The sequence below is a fragment of the Lepisosteus platostomus genome, chromosome 3, assembly GCF_059453375.1.
Source record: "Lepisosteus platostomus isolate fLepPlt1 chromosome 3, fLepPlt1.hap1, whole genome shotgun sequence".
NCBI classification, from domain to species: domain Eukaryota; kingdom Metazoa; phylum Chordata; class Actinopteri; order Semionotiformes; family Lepisosteidae; genus Lepisosteus; species Lepisosteus platostomus.
In genome coordinates, this window is record NC_142613.1 from 77,375,817 (window position 1) to 77,397,110 (window position 21,294).

Here is a 21,294-nt window from a genome sequence, read left to right on the forward strand (position 1 = left end):
AACCAGACAAAGTTTAGAAATGTCACTGGCGTTATCTTTTCTTGAATAGCCACATTCCTAAGGCTGCCAATATTTTAGATTGCCACGCAAGGACTTCAGTTAAATGTGCTCTGGTTTATGTTTGCTCACCCATATTCACACATTCTCCTTGCCCTGTCTCCCCAGTAAGTCAATCATTACCTGTACCTCACAAGCAAACGAGTAAACCCTCCCTGATGAAAAGCTGGGCTCAGTATGATGGACCCAAATAATTGTTTAGTTCAGAATGGCAAAACCTAGACACTTGACCCATACTGGTTGACTAGACACAGACTTCAAATACACCAGACTGGACACCTGAACAGCCTGAACCGCCAGCCCACGCTGACTCCTATTACTTAATATCTGATGGAGGCAAACCTTGAAGCTATCACCTCCAAGAGAATCGTTTTCCTCCATTGTGAGATTTTGTTGTTTTTTCTCCATGCTTAATGTCTGCCCTTTTAACTCCGATATACTTGTGCAGATGAATGCACAAGTATGCTCTCTGATAAATTGTTGTGAAGGGCAACATAACATTTAAACACTGAATTGAAAAGAACAGACTAAACTGATGAAAAATGTTGAATGCAAATATACACCTCTCTTCTCTATACGACAGTCTCATTTTTAACAGCTTTATTAAAAAATAATCCCTTTAAATATTTCACTTAGGACGGCAGTTTTTAAGAAACGACAAATTGAAATGTTTTTCGTACCTTTCCTGGCTAAGAAACCTGGCCAGTACATCGCTGGCCTTCAGCTCTTCTGTTAGTTGTATGGCCATAGAGACTTTGGTGAACTGTGGTGCCTGTACTCTTATAACTCCTTGAAGAGAATCAGACTAGAAAAAAAACAAAAATGGGCAACGACAAGTGTTATAAATTTTTATTTCAATAAGCATATCTTACCAAATCAAATTTCGTTCTAAGGCTTAGCACATTAAGACTATGTACACCCAAAACAGTACTGTGATTTCTTTAATACCTTTTTTTCTGAGACATATTTCAGTATTTGGGTACATTACAGTAACTGGGCATTCATTTATTTAACAAAAATGTATTCAAAATAATGCTGGAATTATTTTAAATCCTATATTTCCTGAAAAAGCAACAATGATTATTTTGAATTATAGGGTTTTCTGTATTTTAATACAGCCCCTTAACTATACATCTTCCACTTAATCTTAAGGTTTAGAAAACCACTAGGTAATATAAGGCGTGTATTATATTTTAGTTTGTAAACAACATTAAGAAGTCATATGTTCATCTTTATGCACAGAAAACCCACAATCAAGCCACACAAGGTATTAAATAATACCATTTACTATATGATTGATTAAATTAGCATAAACTTGAAACGAGAGCAAAATGTCATGGTGTTGCAAAACATTTCCTCTAGGTGGCGCTGACAAAACCTGTGAAACAATAATACCATCCAACTTGTAATTCGGCTTTACTCTGCCTTCCCCTAGCATTACATTCACAGGTCAAGAGTCTAATATTTTATTTGATATTAAATCAAAATAACAAGAAAAATGTAAAATTAAGCATGTTATACTGTACGATGCATTTTACCTTCAGCTGTGAAACATCATATTCCTTATCAGTTACAGTATTTGAGACAAACTTCAAATGCTTATGCTAACCTTTTTGCTCTGTCCACTGAACAGTACACCTCAATTAAAGTTACAAATGTGTTAAAATATTGAATGCAACTGTCTCCTATCAAACTAGAAAATGTTCTGAGCCTTCTGTCCAATGCATCATATATTTTTTAGAGATGCTGATACCATCCATACTAACTAGCAAAAATAATCGAGTGAACATTTTATATAAAAGGAAAAAGGTCCATAACCCTTGTATTTTGGTTTCTTACAACATGGACAAACAAGTCTTAATCTTTGTCGCATTTAGACCGATATGACGTTTTGGTATCAAGCAGTGAATACAATGCGTTTTATTCTTTCCATCATAATCTTCACAACACACAGTATTACACAAACGACCTTTTACTGTGAAAAAGGGCTGGAGTCTACAAGGCCTCTCAGTTTTTACCAACAGTACTCACCTCTGTCAAGTTCTTCTCGTGTTTGTCTGCTTTTTCACGGTCATAAGCCATTTTCTTAAGCAGTTTCTTCATAGCTCTCTCTTTGGTCATCTTCTTCTGGTTTTCCATGTTTTGTTTTCTAACTTGATTGACAATAAACTTCGGTATCTGAAAAGACAACAGTACACAGTACACTGAAAAACAACAGTCCTAGAATCTACTGCATTAACATTCAGAAGGGAATATATTTTTAATCCGATGTGTTTATTAAGGTCTTGTTTTTATTAAGCTTAAAAAAACTGAAGATGTAATTATTTTCTATTGTAGGTGAGCATGAAGGTAGGTTACTCCCAAATAAGCATGAAATATCTTATTAAGCCAAAATATAAATATTTACAGGACAGATCAGCCGTTTTTCTATCAGCGCCATAGTTCCTCATCAAAAGTTTTTTTTTTAAAGAGCCTCCCTGCACCACAATATACGGATGCAGCCATTCAGATTGCTCATCGCTGTGGGAAGATGACTTTGCTGTGCACTTTGTATTCATCACACTGCCCAAAGAATCTTCACTGGCCAAAGAAAGATCAGTAGGTGGCAGTTCTAGTGCATGAGATGTTAGTGAAAACATTTGGTTCATTTAATCTGTAGTCTTACTTCTTCAAATTCACTTAATAAGTAATATTCATACGGAATCAAGTACTGTAACTAAAGGGATTTTAGTAGCTAAAAAAATAAGTTCTTGAATGTCATTAACAATACTATTAATATAACTATAACATTAATATAGCTAGTAGTGTTAGTGTATTTCACTTTTTTTCATAAACATCTGCATTGAATTCTTTAACTCATTCCATCGTGATTATTTTGGAAAAGTTGTGATGCACTTGTTTTAACTGCACTTTGCTGTCATTATTGATGCAATGCACTGGTGAACTAGAATGTGAAATCACCTTAAATCAAGGAGTGGTGTAGACTGATCCACTCATAGGCACTAGTTTTAATCTGAGTGAGGTACACAATAAGGGAACTACAGTATGAATTTTTGTTAATAAAGTGGTATAGGCTCAGTTAATTCAAAGAACAAAATGGTTCAGGGCTAAAACACTGTAAACATAAAAATCCACCCTAGTACCTAACTGCTGTTGCAGTTATTCAAGAGTCCTTAAATAAGTCTCAATGTCTTGCAATCAAATCATTGCAATGCATAACAAAACAGTTAATTCATCTCGGAAAAACATTGACTGGTTAAAATGAAGAGATTCTCTTTGTTAGCAATTGTAAGAAGGTAAAAGCTGTTTACCGTCCAGAGAACGTTTTGGTATCTTATGAGGAGCCACACAATATTTGCTGTCCCAGTAGCCACAGCAAACTCCTGTTGATCACTGGCCTTGGAGCGCACACCCTTGCACATGAAGAGATTGGGAGCCATTACAACAGCAACATTTTTCAATGTCATTTTATTCTTCTCTCTGTTGTTTATCACTCTTTGTAGAAATTCCACCAGTGCCTTGAATATAAGAGACAGACAATAGCACACCATAAAAAAACAATATCTCATTGTTTAGTGCTATAATTACCTAGAGTAAGAGAGCCATTCTGGGAAAAACACATTCAGGTTCTCTTTAGGCTATTCATTCATGCGTACAGTAAATATTTCAAAGTCCTAAGAGAACGAAGAGAGTGTTCATGTAAAATGTATGTATTGTTTTATTTTCTCTTGAATATTTTTTGCTTTTGACTAATTGGAAAAAAAATAAAGAACAAAGAATGTGGAGGCACCTCACATGTTTATCACTCTCTTTTTAATAACATTTTACGTTTTGAATCATATATGTGAATGATTTTGAACACAGCAACTGTTAGATCACATACAATTCCACTATTATGTGCGTGTGATGTCAAAGGCTTAGATACTTACCACCAACTGGCAATACAAACCTACGACTTCCTTTAATGATGTTAATAATAATAGTGTTTTTTGGATAACCTTTGCACTTTCATGAGGTTTGTGCAATACTGCATGACTTCAGCACAGCCACAGATGTCCCTGAGTGGTGTGCGGTTTGTCACATGCCATTTCTGTTGTTTTCTTTATTGAAAACATGGACTGTACTTGCCAGCAAGACTTTATACCAGAAAAACAAGTGAGTCACGGTTGGAGACAATAGTCTCACCATCCACATCAATGTCGATCCTGATCAGATCGGTGTTGTGGTGCAACATTTTTTAGTATTTGCTGTTTGCTATTTTTAAAATAATTAAACTGTATTTAGTGATGTGCAGTTTTGAAAACCTTAAAAGCGGGATGGATATTAAAACAAATATGGAATTTATGGGTTACTGAGACATTCAGGATTATCGGGTTCTGAAATTGTTATTCAGGATTATCAGATTATCGGCAAGATCCAAGTTATTGGTGCAAAGGCACAGCACTTCTTCGTTCTTAAAACTCCTCTTGTTGGCCTCAACACCAGAGGGCAGTGGTGTGAACACAGCAGCACTTTCACAGGGAGCAATGACCAAAATCAAAATCAGCAGAAGCTTGAGTAGGCAGCACAGTGGGGCTGTGCTTAGTGTTGTTGCCTCACAGGGCTGGTGCCCAGGGTTCAAGTCCAGACCTGGGGTGCTAAATGGGGTTTGTGGAGTTTGTACAGTATATTCTCCCTGTGTTCGCGTGGGTTTCCACACTGGTACACACTGGTACTGTGCAGTAGGTTGATTGTCTTGTGGGAAAAATGACCCTGGTGTGAGTGTCCAGCTGTTTGTGTGTGCCCTGCGATGGATGGACAAGCTAGTGTACGTGTACTTGTCCGTTTCAAACATACGACTTGGACAACATATTTTGAGACAAACTAAGAAAGAAATAACTGGAATATTTAAAGGAATTTCCTAGATCCTACCTTTAAGGTACCCCTGTTAGGTTCTGGAAGAAGCAGCAGGAGAAGATTAAGGGCTTGAAGTTGTTGTTTCTTCGTGGGTAATTCTGTTCAGAAGATCCAATGTTGGTAAATACAACAACTGCATTACAGTAGCCTTATTTTTTTCTATTCAATGAAAGAAAGAAACTGAAACACTGAGTACAGTATACATAAAAAATGATAACACATATGTCAACACACTTTTCAGAATGATAAAAATGAGAAATGATTCAAAGCAATAAGCTCAAGAAAGTGAGGAAACGTAATTAACTACACCAGTAAGATAAATCATGAAACTATTTATGACTTGATTGCTAGGTAGCATTTAAATGCCAAGGGTTTCAGAGCGCTTCTGTGAACCTACTTTGCACAGCTATGAAAGCGTTGAGGTATTCCAGAGTTAGCAATGGGTGTGGCAGCTCCCTGATGAAAAGCTTCAGCAGGCTGGCAGCATCATGCTGCTTCACACTGTCCCAGACAAAGGTTCCCTCATAGAACTTAGCTTCCAGCTCCTCGCAAATGGTCTAGTAGAAATAAGATGACAGAGAGATTGTATTAAGACTACGTTCTAGTTAGTTTCATTTCTAGATGACCCAGTAAGGTCAAACAAAATAAAGTTTCAATCATTAACATCACACAGGAGTATTTAAACACAGAGAGATTACACAATGCATTACCTTAGCTAACCCCTACCTCCATATTCCAAAGAAAAAGAAAATTAAATGGTTCTTTAACTTACGTGTCCGGACTGTCCGGTCCGGTTCTTGTTCTTGTGTGTCCGGACTGTGAGTAACTCTTGTATTGTATTGTATGTATTGTACTATTATTATATAATTCCTTACACTGTGGCTGTGTTGTGTGTGTTAAGCTGCTGTTGCACTGCAATTTCCCTCACGGGATCAATAAAGTATCTATCTATCTTAATGAATGGCACAGTGGCATGACGGTGACTAATCTGTCTAACCACACTAGGGTCCTTGGTTTGATTCCAGGCTGGGGAAACCTACAGAATGTTTATATTCGTACAGTACAGTATGTTCTCTTTGTGTCTGTGTAAGTTGTCTCCAGGTGCTCCGGTTTCCTCTTGCAGTCCTGGTTAGATGGCATCTCTAGATGGCTCCTGTACTCCTGAGTGAGTAAGTGTTTGTGTGTTTGGGTCATGTGATGGAACAAGGCACACGCGCTGTGAATATGGGTAGATGGATAAATGATATGTGTGACAGATTATATGCATGCCTTACACATGATGCTACTTTGCTGGAGTTTTCATGATCATCTAACCATGATGTGATAGCATCTCCCTACATTATCCAGCAATATGCTTTCAGAACTCTAAATTCGTCTTGAAAGGTTTAAGTTGGCACAGATCAAATCCACAAAGTATTTGGTATTTTTCACATGTAGCAATTCCAGAATGTGTGAAACGTGTTCAAAGAGAGGAATACTGTAATAGTAAAAAACTACAATAAAATATGCAAATACAGGAAGGATAGTGTATTGTACATAATTTCACCTTGTGGAGTCTGATAAGAGAAGAAAATTATTCTGGCAGTGCATAATGCTTACATGAAACTTGCTTTCTCATTCTGTAATTTAATATTTCAATTATACAGTTAATTACAATTAAAAGAAATCAGTATGTTAACATGATCATCCTTTTATTCCAGCATTTCATTTACAAAAATATTGACTGTTCCTTTGTGAGATTTTCTGGATGTCTAGATAGCACCTCCCAATATTAACATTCATAGCCAAAAAAGCCACCCACTATAGAAGAGATTTAATACTAATTTGACCTTTCCAATCACTTGGCTTGAGGATTAAAATCCTAGGCAGGTGAATGAAGAAGGATCCTGCATTAACATTGAAATGAATGATTTGGGAGAAATACACTTCAGAGACTAGAGGAGATAGGGATCAGTTTCTGTAGAAGTGAAGATTTGTAGTACTTTGGTTTGGTGAAATTGACAGAATGTTTTTCAGGTCAATAGAGCGACAGCAGACAGGTGTGTTCCCTTTACTCACACCTATCTAGAGCAATCAGTAAAAAAAGTGAATTTGCACCCCCATTTAATTTCCCACATTATCATACTTCAACAACCATTACTCTTCTTTAGGTGAAACATTTCAAAATTCAGATTTAAATAATTATTTTGAGAGATTAAGATAAATTCAACTTTTGTTAATTCTAAAAGGTCTTTATGTCATTTGATTGCATGTCTTTGATTGACAATCAACCTCCAATCTGAGGCTTCAAACAGTGATTTAGATGTCTGATGTTCTGCGTGTGACTGTTGTCATGTCCTTGGTGTATAATACCATGTCACAATGTTTGGTGTGTCATCTTCCTAATGGGTGGAATGAGATGTGAATAGTGTTAACTCCTTTGGAGCCAGATCTCAGTATTTTGCAAACATTTTGCAAGTATTTTGTCAGTCAATTGCCCCTTTGCAAGTCAGTAACATGCACATCTCGTACATTCAGTAAGGATGAAGCTAGTCTGCAAGTAAAAGTGTCAGAGGAAGAGCAGAAAAGCTGATAACTGTAAGGAGGATGGCCGGCAACATTCAATACATTGTTTCTTCCCCACACCTCACACACAAAAATGCCTTCAAAACTTTAACACTTCCCAAAAACAGTGTTGAAAAAAAGTGATCTGCAACTTTTGTGAGTTGAGGAGCGTCCTGGAGCAATTTCAAACGCCAGACTACTGGTAATTGCCACAAAGTCCAGAATCGGCTCAAAAAAGACATTGCACTGCCGAAGGAACTATGTGTAAGTGCTTTTAAAACCGAGACCAAATGACATGTTTTTACCCAAATGGTTGAGGGAGTGTGGCAAAAGCTAACTAATCAAGTTGTAGAAGTGGATGTCCTGGCTTATTTCAAGAATGAGCTGGATGAGATGCCTGAATCAGTCAGCTACTAATTACCTAAAGGTGACTGATCTGTTTTTTGTATGTTCTTATGCTCTTATGTTTATTATGTTCTTCCTCCCCTTTTAATTACTGCATACATATATAAGATAAGATAAGATCACTTTATTGGCCATATACAATTTCTTGCATTAGGAATTTGTCTTTTCGCATACCCCAGCTTGCTCTCCATGAGACACACAGACAGGGAGAGAAGCTGGAGGTCAGAGCACAGGGTCAGCCATTTATACGGCACCCCTGGAGCAGTTAGGGTTAAGGGCCTTGCTCAGGGGCCCAACGGAGTAGGATTCCTCCACCAGCTGTCGGATTTGAAGTGGCAACCTTCCAGCCACAGGCGCAGATCCTGAGCCACAGAGCCACAGAGCCACTGCTCCGCCTGTATAGTACGGAGTGCAGAGGCTGGTTTTGACAGAGAGTGTGTAGCCTAATCACCACAGAAAAGTAATTAATTTAATAAGAATGACCTGGAGAAAGGGTTTAATTATTTTAATTACAGTTTTTTAAAGGCTGAGAGAACTGACCTTGACTCTTGTAGCCACTCCTGGTATTCTCAGCAGACCTTCTGTTTCAAGACCTTCCTCTTCTATGTGAGAAATAATCTACAACACGGAAACAGGGTTTTTAGAAAATCTGGATCAACGCTTATCCTTTTAAGAGAAAAACATACAGTAACTAATCATTTTAAAAAAGTAAATGTACTTAATTTGTACTAGAGTGTAGGAAGTCTTTTCTTAACAATGGAAATGTCAATACTAAATGAAATAATGTAATACAAAATACCTGTAACTACAAAGTGTGGTTTAAATCTTTATAAAAGTCGCTTTTTCACTAAAATAGCAGCAGTTAGGATAATTTGCCATGTTAGCAACTGGGATTACTCTGACACAAAACACAATTTTCATTTTGTTTAACCACAAAAAACTCCCTCCTCGACCCTTGAAGCAATTATCTAATTATCATTATCTAATTTAGGGCAGAATGTAAACCACAAATGCATCCAATTGACAATAACAGCATTGTACGAATTGCAAAACTGTTTTGGTTAAAAGTAGCTTTGTTTGGTTTTTAGGTAAATGTTATAATTACTAAGTGCCTAAGATAGTTTTTTACAACCAAGCTTTAAATTTTCACCGAGGCTGGTTTATTTTTTATCACTAACACTGAAGTTCACTCAATTTTCATACTTAAACTTTACAATACTACATTCGAATAAAACTTTGCAAAGGGAGATCTACATTGGAATGCAACCATTTTACCATGCTTTTTACTACTGCACTAAATTTCTTTCTCCTTGTTTTCCATCACCTTGTCCAAGTTCCCATCTCCATTGTCAACATTACAAGGACTCTGTAGTTAATTTAGTAATTTGATATCATATTGTTGTGCAAGGATTAAGTCATAATAAAAGTACTTAATTAAAATAACAGCAAGAATATTTGTATGAAGAAGAATAGTAATGACTTGCCCTTTAATATGGAGACTGATTTGCGTTTGTGAAACAGTCAACTGTGTAATCTGAACTTGACACTTACTTTGTGTAGTATAAGTGGCACTCTGGTGCCTTGCACTTTCTTTTGATCCTGTTCCAGCAAGGTTGTCAGGGGTACTCCAAACAGGCCCGACTCTACAGAAAGCAAAGTAAATGCACTGTGGGAGACAGTATATTGCTCCTATCACACAACGATAATACAATTTGAAAGGACAAATATTCTCCAGGCAGAAAAAATAAATAAATGTAAATAGATAAAAAAACAACATGCTGTATTTATCTACTGTACGTACTTCGATAAATTAATACCACATAATAAAATAAAAACTGACAAGACATTTAAAAACGAAACACACAATACAGGTATCTATAGCATATGGTAGAGAAAGAAAAATCCCACTGCAAAAGTGTGTTTTTCTCACCTTTTAATTTACTTTTCACAGATTTAAGAGCTTTAAATTCAATTCCAAATGCATCGAACAAAGCAGTCAGTTCAATCAATGCCAGGGAGCGAACTTTCTTCATGTCCTGTGAAGCCAAATCTCCAATTTTTGTTGTACCAGTTTTGTCTTTTGGTAATTTAAAATCCTTAAAGAAAACAAAAAATATGTTTATTTAAATATTTAACCACAAAACAATAAGTTTTATGTACAGAAATGTACAAGACACAGCACAGAACGCTAGTGAAATCAAGCAGTTGAAAAAAAGAGCTTCATGAGCTTTACGTTTGCTTTTCCACTCCCTATCAATCAAAATCAGTTCTCCAACACACTGAACTACAGCTGATTTAGAAACGGTCATTTTCCATATGTGTCTACACTCAAAGAGTCAAATTGCTAACTGCAAAATATAACGTTAATCAGAGCATTATTATACAATTATTATATTATATAAAAGCCAAATCTCAACAAAATTTGTTTGATGAATGATTAGAAATGTTCATATTTTTAAAATGAAAAGCTGTAATAAATAACTTAGATGGCCAAGGTGTAAAAAAAGCAAAACTGACATTGTTCAATGGTTACTTCTGATTTTGAAATCTTTTAACATCCTCTGCAATGTTGGCACTAGAATGAAAGTCTTTAAATCTCTCTACACATTATTTAAAGTCACTTACAGGTAGGTGTGCATCATCCTCATCATCTTGTGCCTTGGTATTCTTCAACTTCTCCTTGAAGCTGACCGCCTGCTCCGAGAATGAGATCTCCAAATTAATGTCAGTTTCCGATACAGCTACATCCTGCTTTGGGTGGACATTCCCACTGACATTTGTTACATCTGTGCAGAAAACGGGAAAAGTCTTGGTATCAGCCTTCTTAGAAAACAATAAGTGTAATGAAGGAACAGTGGCATTTCTATAAATAATTATTTCCTATTAACCACTTTCTATTCTACTTTATTCATAAAGAACATCTGATAAAGTCATAGGCAAAAGTCCTCACATGGCACAAATGGAGATAATTATACAGTCTTTAAAGGGACAGTTTTGAAGGCTCCTAAAGACTTCACAAGAGTGTAAGACAAATGTCCTGCAGCTATGAATGCAGACATTCAACAGAGCTAAATTTCTCAAGTGGTTCAACAATTTAAACAACTGTCTCGACTATGAATTAAAGTACCGGGGTTTGAAAATTCAAATAACTTTTTCGTTGACGTTTCAGTGTAAAGCTCAATGTTAAACTGAACAAGACCTCTTCCTGCAAGTCATGTACTGCTTCCCCTTTTGCTACTGTTCAGCCTGTACAGTACTTTCATTCTCCACTGTTCTCATCTGCTTGCTAACGTCCTGTGTCACTGATCGTGTCATTTCTTAAGAAGCAAAACACAGAGAAATGGAAAATTATGAGACATAACATTACAGTATTATCTGAGCATTATACACTGACATTGTTTTGCTGAAAACAAAAACACATTTCCATGTCACATCATTACAAATAGAAACGAATTAGAAAATAAAATAGCTGGTACCGGTGTGCAAGAAACAATAAAATGAATTATTACAGCTAATATCAGGCAGGTATGAGTCTAAGGAATTCAAAAGAACTTCAAAAATAATGTTCTTTCTATAATGTTCATACAAGTTCAGAACTGCCTCACATACCATCTGATACAACATCCTGTTTTCCATTTTCGCTTCTTTCAGCAGGAACATCATCGTTATCAGAGAGCTGAAAATAAAAACCCTAAATAAAGTTGTTGCTTCATCACATGTATAAGGTACGGGTATATATCTACAGTATGTTGCCAGGATAAATCACTAAACATACACAGACAATAAACCATACATTTAAGGGGTTGGACATCAATGTAAGAAAACGTGCTTGTGTTTCAAAAACATTTCTGCTTATTTTTACATAGTGCACTAGAATTTGCTTTAACAATGAAACTTGTTCTAAACTCCTGGGTGTTTATTTATAGTTTCTGCTTCAGCATCTGTGTACCAGTGACTTTTAGAGATTTAATATGGAACTTCTCTAAATATACAGTTAAAAGTTAAATCCGGGAAGTCACTATTATTAAAAGTCGTTTATATCATCATGTGCAACTTCTACAACCCTTCTGTCAACACGTCAAGTAAAACTATGATTTTATTAAAATAATTTGTTCATGCACGGTACTGTATATAAGCAGTATACAGTATTACAGATTTCAGCTTTATTTATACAACAAAGTATGGAAGTGATAGCAATATTTTTTTAATTTGTTAAACAGTCACCTTGGTGTTTCTAAACTGCCCAGACACCTGGCAGATGATGTTTAATGTAGACAAATGCAGGCTATTGCAAACATGTAGTACAATCACAAACAATAGATACAAAATGGGAAACCGTGCAAGAAGAGGCTATTTATAGAAAAAGACAAAGGTGGTTAAGTTGATATATTATTTTCTTTCTAGACAATGTGGGGAAGTAATTAAGTAACATATACTAGGATAAAAATAAAAGCATAGAAGGGATGTTATGTTAAAGTTGTTAAGCACAAATATGACATCATTGTGAATACTGTATAACTAAATAACTGTTTGGAAAGATATTACTGCTGTGAAATCAGTCCAGAGAAGAATTACTAGATACATTCTGGGTTTTAAGGTAGGTGTTACACTGATAAGCTAAAGGAACGTTTTTTAGCCTCAAACACCAAAGACTTTGAGGGAACCTGATACAAGTATTCAAACTCCTCAAAGCCTTTGACTAAGTTAGCCCAGTGGTTTTCTTCAGACACCAGTGGAAACTACTGTATGTGAAAGTGCTTTTAAAAGCAAGAACAAGAGGTACTCATTTACTAAAGGGCTGTGGGTGTCTGAACAAGCTACCCATCCACGTCCTTCAAGTCGAAACCCTGGCTTCTTTCAGAAAATGCTTGTGAGAGCTCTTTCAATCAATTAACTGCGAACTCTAAAACAGGCTAAACAGGCCGAATGGTTTTCTCTCATTTCTAACTTTTTTTTTCCTACAATAGGCTTACAAATAAGTGCTGGTAATGGGTTTAAAGGTTAACTTGATTTATGCACCTTTACATCAGTAAAAAAAAAGAACACATAACCTGGCATTTACTTACATTTATTTGTACTTCTGTTACTTACTTGAGATCCACAATTGTTGAAGACCAGACATTTAACAAATACTAATTCCTTACACTTATATAGCACTTTTCTGGCCACTGCACTCAAAGCGCTTTACAGGTAATGGGGACTCCCCTCCACCACCACCTGAATGGCAGCCAGAGTGCGCCAGTACTCTCCCCACACACCAGCTCTCAGTGGGGAGAGCAGAGTGATGAAGCCAGTTCAGAGTTGAGGATTATTAGGAGGCCATGACTGGTAAAGGTCAATGGGAAATGCTGGGGTGACACACCTACACTTTTCAAGAAATTCTCTGGGATTTTTAATGACCACAGAGTGTCAGGATCTTAATTTTACATCTCAAATAACTGGGGCATTAGGACCCATACAGACTGCAGGGTGAGCTTCCCCTACTGGCCCCACTAACATCTCTTCCAGAAGCAACCTAAGTTTTTCCCAGGAGGTCTCACATCCAGGTACTGACCAGGCTCACACCTGCTGAGCTTCAGTGGGCTGCCTGTTGTGAGCTGCAGGGTGATACCGCTGCTGGCAAAAAAAAAAATAAAGCTCCAGGAGGTGCTGGGGATTGAACCTGAGACCTCATACACGCAAAGCATGTGCTCCAACACTGAGCTGCATCCCCAACACATTAACGTCCCTGATATCCTGGAGATTTTACAATATCAGAGTATCGCGGATGAACACATGGCTCCTACCTTCGTGTTTTGTGCACCTGACAAGCCGAAGACGTCTCGCACATCTGGGACCTGGTACTGTTTATTCTTTTTCCGCAAAGTCTGTTTTAGTGTCTCCACTCGCCTCTCCACTGCTGCAGCCTGCGTGCGGGTGAGTGTGGACAGCAGGACGATGCTTTCCTGAGGATCTGCCAACGGGTCCCCGATGAGATTAGACAAGCCAGCTTCCTTCAGCCACTCTTCTTCAAGTTCCCCGTCTGTCACGGGGGAGCAAAATGTGTTGATATCATTTCAGCTTGCTTTAAAAAGAGTTCTTAAAAGTTGCTAGGAGGACATCAATGGAGGCTCATCTAAAAATACAGCATGACGACTTTAAGGAATTGATATATCAGTGAATTGATTTAGAGCTGTTTGGGATTATTTAAAAATACATTCAGTACTCAACAATAAGAGTTTTCATAATAAGTTACCATGAAACACTGTTTCTTGTAATAATATACAGTAGCAATAATATACTGTATGTTGAGCGATAATCATGCCTTTTACAATAGGCCTGATATTCAGTGCATGATATCCCTTTAAATGTTATTGAATTTCTTCAGTTTTTTCAATTATGCGTTAAAAAAAACACTAAACGTTTAACAGATCTTTGAGCAGAAACATAAAATCCTGCACGTTTCATTAACTACAAAATTGAACTGAAGAACACTTATTGTATTTTGCAGTAAGGAAATCCACATTTAGATTACATCACAACCTCAGAAAGTAAAACAGCACTGAGAACATTGAAACATCATGCTCAGAAACTTGGGCTTAAGATCTCTTGTCCTCCTGAGCTGCATAACCCCGGGAACAAAGAGAGGGAAAGTAGCAGATACCATCAGGGACTTTCACTAGCACTTCCTCCTGCTGCTCCTGGTCGTTGCTCCTGGTCTTGTCCATATTCTCCACCTCTGTCCAGTAGTCATCCATTGACAGGTCATCCAAGGAATCCTGAGAACTGCAGCGGCTGTATGGCCGCTTCTCCACAGCATTTGTGGCATGACTGTGGACATTGTAGTGGCCTGACCTGCGGCTGCAAGAAGCAGGCAGTAAACACATGGGATGTGTGTCATACAGGTACGTACATATAGCATTATATCGTCATCATTTTCTGAACTATTGGAAAACTCTGAGCTGTGAACTCCTATTAGATTGTAAGTAGCTGAAAATGCACGCCAGTGGTGTAAAACACCAATTATATTGAATTTTCACCCATTATTATCATGGCTGAACAATAATAAAATCTGAACAACTACATCCATGATCATCTAGAGAGTATCAATAATACTGTAGAAACATTATATCAGTTTTCAACACTCATCACCGATGGAGCAACACGAAGGACCACTCCAGTTTATTTATTTGCTCAGTTTATTCAATTTTAAAGAAACATATGGAGCTAGGTCAGACTGCATCAGGAGGCACCGTGTGTGAAATATCTCAAATTCAAAGAATCTGAAGTTAAACAGTTAACTTTATGCAATCTCTTAACCACCAGGAATTACAGCCTTTTTAGGTGCAATGTATGATGACATTCTCGATCGCAGAAGTGTGGTGCCCAAGCACTTAAAATGTTTTGCAACAGTTTTTTGCTCCAGGAAGTGAAACAAAGTCTCTTCAACAATAGAAGGGAAGGGGCATGTCCATTGTGGAAAACTGTGACTAGATGGCTGATGTCCTACGGTATGTTTGACAGATAAAACAATACAGCTGAATATGAAGGAGTACTGAAGTATTTGCAAGATGCTGGAGGCAGTCTGTGGATTTGAAGGGAATCTCTGGGCTCTGTTCATTAAGTGTGCTCAAGGAAAGCTAAGTGAGTTGGAAGGTGCTTTTTCAACTTTTTCCAACAAGCTAGGATGCCTTTGCAGGCAAGACCTACAACTGGAGCCATCATTCAAGCACACTCAGAGATGTACGACAGCCGTTTTTGCAGCAGAATAACCAGATTCAGAATGACCCAGCTGTGTTCAAACTCGTTTTGGATCTGCTCTCTGTGGAGGCAGAGAATGTTCCTGATGGCGTCCAGATCAAAGTAACTTAACCACAGTGCTCCGCTGCTCCGAAGAGCAGATGCAGAGAAGTGACTTTCTTGGGCTTTTACCAGTCATTGAATCATAAGCAACATTCCATTCTCTGTAGAGAAGCACTGAAATTAGTCTCCATGTTTAGAATACTCAATTTGCTCACTTACATACTGTACAGTATGTGAGCAAATATTCTTCCAGATGCAGCTGAGCAAGTCTCCCCTGAGAACAAGCCAGGCTGATGATATCCTGTGTGCAGAGGCGCCACCACCTCACTAGAGCCCTATATCCAGCAGCCAGTGTCAGAGAAGTACTGCAATATCTCTCGATGACTGAGTTACTACACATTTATTTTATTTTCATCATTATGTTTTACATATTTTCCTCCTTCCTTCTGAACAGAAAAGTTAACATACAGTAAGTATACACTCTCATTTTTTGACACAGGTCTACCGTATACTGCTATAGCCAACTGTAAATGTTGTTTCAGATGTACAGTTTCTGGCTCTTTCTGGTTATGTTGTCTGGATCAGGCCCTATAAAAAATAAGTTGTGTGTGAGCTGGAGACTCTGGGGTTTCTTTGCATACAAAAAACAATTCTAAAAGCTTATAGGCTAGCGTACTTCTGACAATATTTTAATGGAGGCCAATTAAAATATTATTGAAAGAAATAGTTGTTATAATGTTGTTCACTTTTGATTTTGGCAAACTGTTTCCAAATAGAGAAAGAGAATATAGGGGTGATTTCTGTCCCAAGAACATATTCTTTGTTGTGTAACAGGTAGTGATTTCTTCCTCTTTAAACCTGTTTCTAGTATGTTTGCTACAGTATATGTACAAAAATACAAATAATGCTTTATATTAAAGTGTTTATGTTTGTAAAAAATATGAGAATCAGAACTATTAATTTCTGAATATCAAAGAATGCAAGAGTCCAGAAATATCCAAAATCCAATGTGATGCATCTTCAAAAAGATTTATAAAGACTAGATTTATAAAGAGTTAAGTTGCTGTATTTATCAAATTGGTTCTCATATTTCATCTTTTTTTCAAGCCATGTCAATGGCTTTTTGTCAATGCTGTTCATGGTAGAAATAATGAATAACTTATTAAACATCTTCAAACAATTTTACTTAAAAGCAACACAGAACTGTTGTTCCAGCAGCAGATTTTCAGAGTCCTTTTTTCCAGAATTATGGCCTGTCTATACGAAGTTACAGATTCAGCAGTGAAAACAAAAAAACACATTTGGAAAACTCAGCAGTTCTGCCCCCAGACTCTCAGGACTGAGAACAGCTGCAGAGGAATAGCACTTGCATCCTACAAAAAAGGAGAAATGTGGGTCATATCTCATATGGAAAAACAGGTCCTCCATTCTCGATTAAGAACTGGGTCCCATGTCAAATCATTTGTTCTGAATATCAAGAGTTTAAAGGGGAACTGCAGTCCCAATTTCTTAGACCACTTGTTAAGTCTCGGTAACAAAATAAATAAATATACAGTAGCACAATATTTTGCAAGTTCCGAATTTAGCACAAATTGTGAACTTTTTGAAAGTACTGCATGGTTGCCACCTGTTTTATGATGGAAATCTGATGCTTTTGCACATTACTGTGTACATTTCACTTTGGCTGTGGTTTGAAATGCAGTAGTCAATGCCGACTCTTTATAAAAAGAAATATAAAATTAGCGTTGTGTTCCCCTTAACAAATACATAGTGCAAGTAAACACATACACTAAGAATAAATAAAAACCACACAACTAAGTGTTCTCCCTGCTGAGATGATAAGTTTTTGAAACTTCTGAGAACACGTTGGTAGCGTTTAAGACTTGCAGGGCTCCGAGAATAGGACTGTGAAGAAGTTTTTCTAGTTTTTCTACACCGAAAATCCACAGTTGCACAACCCACCTCACATTTACCATACAGTATGAAGACATTTGCTCACAAATTATAAAGCCCCAACAGCAATAAATACAAACAAAAGACAAAGGTCATGTTTCTCCTGAAAAGCAGTACTGCGTGTATAAAGTACATTGACAGTATAGAAACTCAGAGCAATACAATATAGAGAAGGAAAATACGAGATTTGGCAATTTATGGAAGGAATAACCAAAGCTACCCCTACATCCGTGCTCCAGAGTTAAAGGTTAGATTGAAAACTTTGAATACAGCAGCACCTTAACTTCACTGGGAGGAACTGATCAATTTGAGTTACTAGGATATGTTTAAATAAAGAAGGTAGATTTTAAAACACAGACATCTCTACATTAAACAGTATGAAAATGATAAGATCAAGCCTTACAATAACAGAATTAGAAGCCTTAAACATATTTAGAGAGTCTAATTATGAACTGTACACTGAAATACTGTCCAGTAGGTGTTCAAGAAATACAGACTGAAATACAGTCCAGTAAGCCTTCGAGTAATATAGCCTGACAAATCTATTAAAAACTCAGCAGCAGGTCTTCTGAGTTATAAATAAATAGTAACGAAAGACTAGAATCCAGGTCACAGCTGTTAAAAATATAAGTACAGTACTTAAATTTGGAGATTTTCATTATTGTCAAATGTGTTTTTATTCATATTGCCTTTGATAAAGTTGTATTTTCATTATACAATAATAAACAGCTGTAATACCTGCCTGAAAACAAATAAAGCTATTCTTTAACTGGTGTGCCAAGCCATTGTTTAATGCAATTAGAAAATAACAAGGAAATGACTGTATTTGTGCAATTCTGCAATTAGCCTTTAAATGTAGAAAATGGATAAAACAAGATACAAATAAACAGAGAACTACAGTAGGTAGGTCCTAGCTAACCAATTAAGCTACACAATACTAAACTAAAACCAAAAAACTACAGTATACTGTATACTAAACTAAACCAGCTACACAAAAAAAACTACACAGTAAAGGCAAATACAGAACAAATACATTTTATTTTATTTGCTAGTTCAAAGTGAAAGTGATTATCTCAAAGTGGCAACATACCAAGAATGCATTACTTCTTTGTGAGACAAGAAAAGTGAAGGAGGCCCTTTGTGCACAACGCAAACTCAGTGATACAGTGGAACCCATTGAAATCTGAAGGTCATCTGTCTTGCGGAGTCATAGTGTGAATAATGTCTGGCACCGATGTGAAGTAAGTGAAACTAGCACTTACTTCTCAATAAAGATTTACTCCTGATACTGTAATTTTACCCAGTCAAATAAAGGAGTGAAATGCAAAACGGCACCTTTTGTGATGTGCAAGTTCTCAAAACGGAATAGAAAACTCCTGGAAGTGGGAGACATACAGTAACATACAATGTTACAAATGAAATAAACTAAGATACGTTACCATAATACCATTAGGATTAAAGATAAACAAAATCTTTTTACATTTTTTTACAATTTCACATAAATGTGCTATCCGGTATAATGCAAGGTAGATATATTTTTTTCATTATACCGCCCAAATACTGTGTCTCAACGGACCACTACCCATCCAGAAAATCATAGCGTGCTTACAACGGTGAGGAGAAACCCAACTGCCACTGGTTTCCCTGAGCTGCCATTCGAAATTGTGTGACTGAAGAGGATGACCAGTTGGCCAGTGGGTTAAACAGAAAACTGGGGTGGATGTCCAAACATGTCTGCCCTGTGATATCCACATGCAAATAATGTGTACAGCTCTTAATGCTGCCCAAGGTACAGTACTGTACAGTAGCTTGTGAATGAGACAATTATTTACAGAAAATACACAGATTAAAAGTAAGTTAAAAATTTAAAGAATTACAAGCCTGAATAAAACCTAAGCAAAGCTCATCTAAGGCCAGATATTTATAAGACATTAAAATGTGGCATTGGTTTTTGAAAAAACTGCTGAAAAGTATTTTAAGAAAAGATTGAGCTTCTCACCACTGAAAACAGTTCACTTAAGGACAATTCTCCTGTTTTCTTGATTTGCCTGAATGACTTTGTCAATATTTAGTTTTTTTTTCATGGTTTAAAGTAAAAAGAACAGAAAGGTCACTGGTTTGGATGTCCCCACTGGTGTTTAATCATTTTTTATATTTGATCTAAGTATGAAAGCTATATTCACAGCCTGCTAAGCTAACAGGTACGGTCTATCCAAAATACAAGAATTGTAAATGTTAATGAAAGCAGCATAATAAGGTTGGAGAAAGGCGTAAAATTTGTGAGTGGAATTGAAATCACAACCCTGTTGCTCTTTTCTTCCTAAAAGATGTTGCACTTGATGAATGTCAGCAGCAATTTCTTCCATAATCCCATAATGCAGATACATCAGCAAAGAAATGATGATATACTGTATCTAGAAAGTCTAGAAATGATGGATATACTGTATCGTTTATTGTATTAAGTGCAGTCACATCTTTCAGAATGCTGCAAGCCATTTGAAAATGGTGATAAAACAGGATCTCAATAACTTGTTGAAACTGATTTCAATACCCATCGGGAGCTGACGGGCTTTGCTCCCTTGTTTTACAATCTACAACAACTTCCTGGTTCTGTTCTACACTGACGCCAGTTTGTGCACGCAGGTCACTTGCTTGCCTCTTTTCCCAAGTATCTTCATTTTACGTCCCTTTTTACGTTTATTATTCTTCAGAGCAGTCAAGACTGAGTCAAAAAGATCAATTGCAGAGGATACCCATCATAGTGGCATTCACTGGAAATAACTGATCTGTTATCTGAGTTTTCAGCACTGTTACCTCAGATGCTCTGTTAGCATTTGCCTGGCTGATGAAATCAGTTTGTATTACAACACCTAGCAATGTTTTTTGTATTGCTTAGCAAACAGAATATTGACAAGACCACCAGGTGTCAGCTTGCTTCGGTTCAAAAGGCTTTTTTGAGGGCTCAAGTATTGATGTGGATTGAACACGTTGTGTACAACTAAACCAAAAAAAGCACCAACTTAACTGTGAGAAACAACACAGTAAACTTTTAGGAATAAAAGTCAACTAAAACTAAATGTAAATCAAAAATGGACATCTTTATGAACAGCTTATAGGCATCAGAAGACCAGTGGTCGAACATTTTGATTGTGACTGCAAAATAATTCAGGAAAATCATATCTTATCAGTGCAACCTTGTAAAATGTCTTAGTAGTTTCGTTACATGTTAGGAGGAGCAGGTTTTGAATAGGTTTTCAGACAGGAGAGGGCTGCCAGATGCAGAGGCCATGATATCAGCAAAGTCAATAACAAGGATATTAGGGAATAAAAGGGGTAGAAGACAGAGAGGGGAGGACAGAAACCACTAGGGGTTCGAGACTGTGCCGGTATGGATGGGCTCTGGGGGATGAGATGAAGAGGGAAGGCAATCTAAGTTCTAGCAGCAGAAATACACAGTTCAGAATGATCCAGCTGTGCTCAAACTCTCTGTGTCCTAGGACCCAGAAAGACAGAGGGAGATGCATGGGGAACAGGAGCTGCAGGTGTTTGGATGGTAGCTATAAAAAGGACCATGAGCAGTCCTTGCACCGGACAGGATGCCAGCAGCAACAGAAAAGAGACTTGCAAAAACAGGAAATAGGAGGCAGGGAGGCTGAG

The 21,294-nt window shown here is 37.1% G+C and overlaps 1 protein-coding gene across 3 annotated transcripts in view; it reads right to left on the reverse strand.

The window, feature by feature from the left end:
• The window catches only part of arhgap18 (Rho GTPase activating protein 18), a 35,438-nt gene that overhangs the window by 6,602 nt on the left and 7,542 nt on the right, over positions 1 to 21,294 (reverse strand). The window contains exons 2-13 of one of the 3 annotated variants that reach the window (XM_088626890.1): positions 14,546 to 14,742; positions 13,689 to 13,924; positions 11,512 to 11,593; positions 10,528 to 10,688; positions 9,833 to 9,998; positions 9,454 to 9,545; positions 8,443 to 8,520; positions 5,351 to 5,510; positions 4,969 to 4,991; positions 3,369 to 3,575; positions 2,089 to 2,235; positions 738 to 862 (exon numbers count right to left, since the gene is read on the reverse strand). In XM_088626890.1, coding sequence (XP_088483016.1) covers positions 738 to 862; positions 2,089 to 2,235; positions 3,369 to 3,575; positions 4,969 to 4,991; positions 5,351 to 5,510; positions 8,443 to 8,520; positions 9,454 to 9,545; positions 9,833 to 9,998; positions 10,528 to 10,688; positions 11,512 to 11,593; positions 13,689 to 13,924; positions 14,546 to 14,742 — 1,674 coding nt within the window. Of the gene's footprint in view, positions 1 to 737; positions 863 to 2,088; positions 2,236 to 3,368; positions 3,576 to 4,968; positions 5,052 to 5,350; positions 5,511 to 8,442; positions 8,521 to 9,453; positions 9,546 to 9,832; positions 9,999 to 10,527; positions 10,689 to 11,511; positions 11,594 to 13,688; positions 13,925 to 14,545; positions 14,743 to 21,294 lie in introns of all 3 variants that reach the window. The other 2 variants (XM_088626888.1, XM_088626889.1) reach the window with 2 other exon arrangements.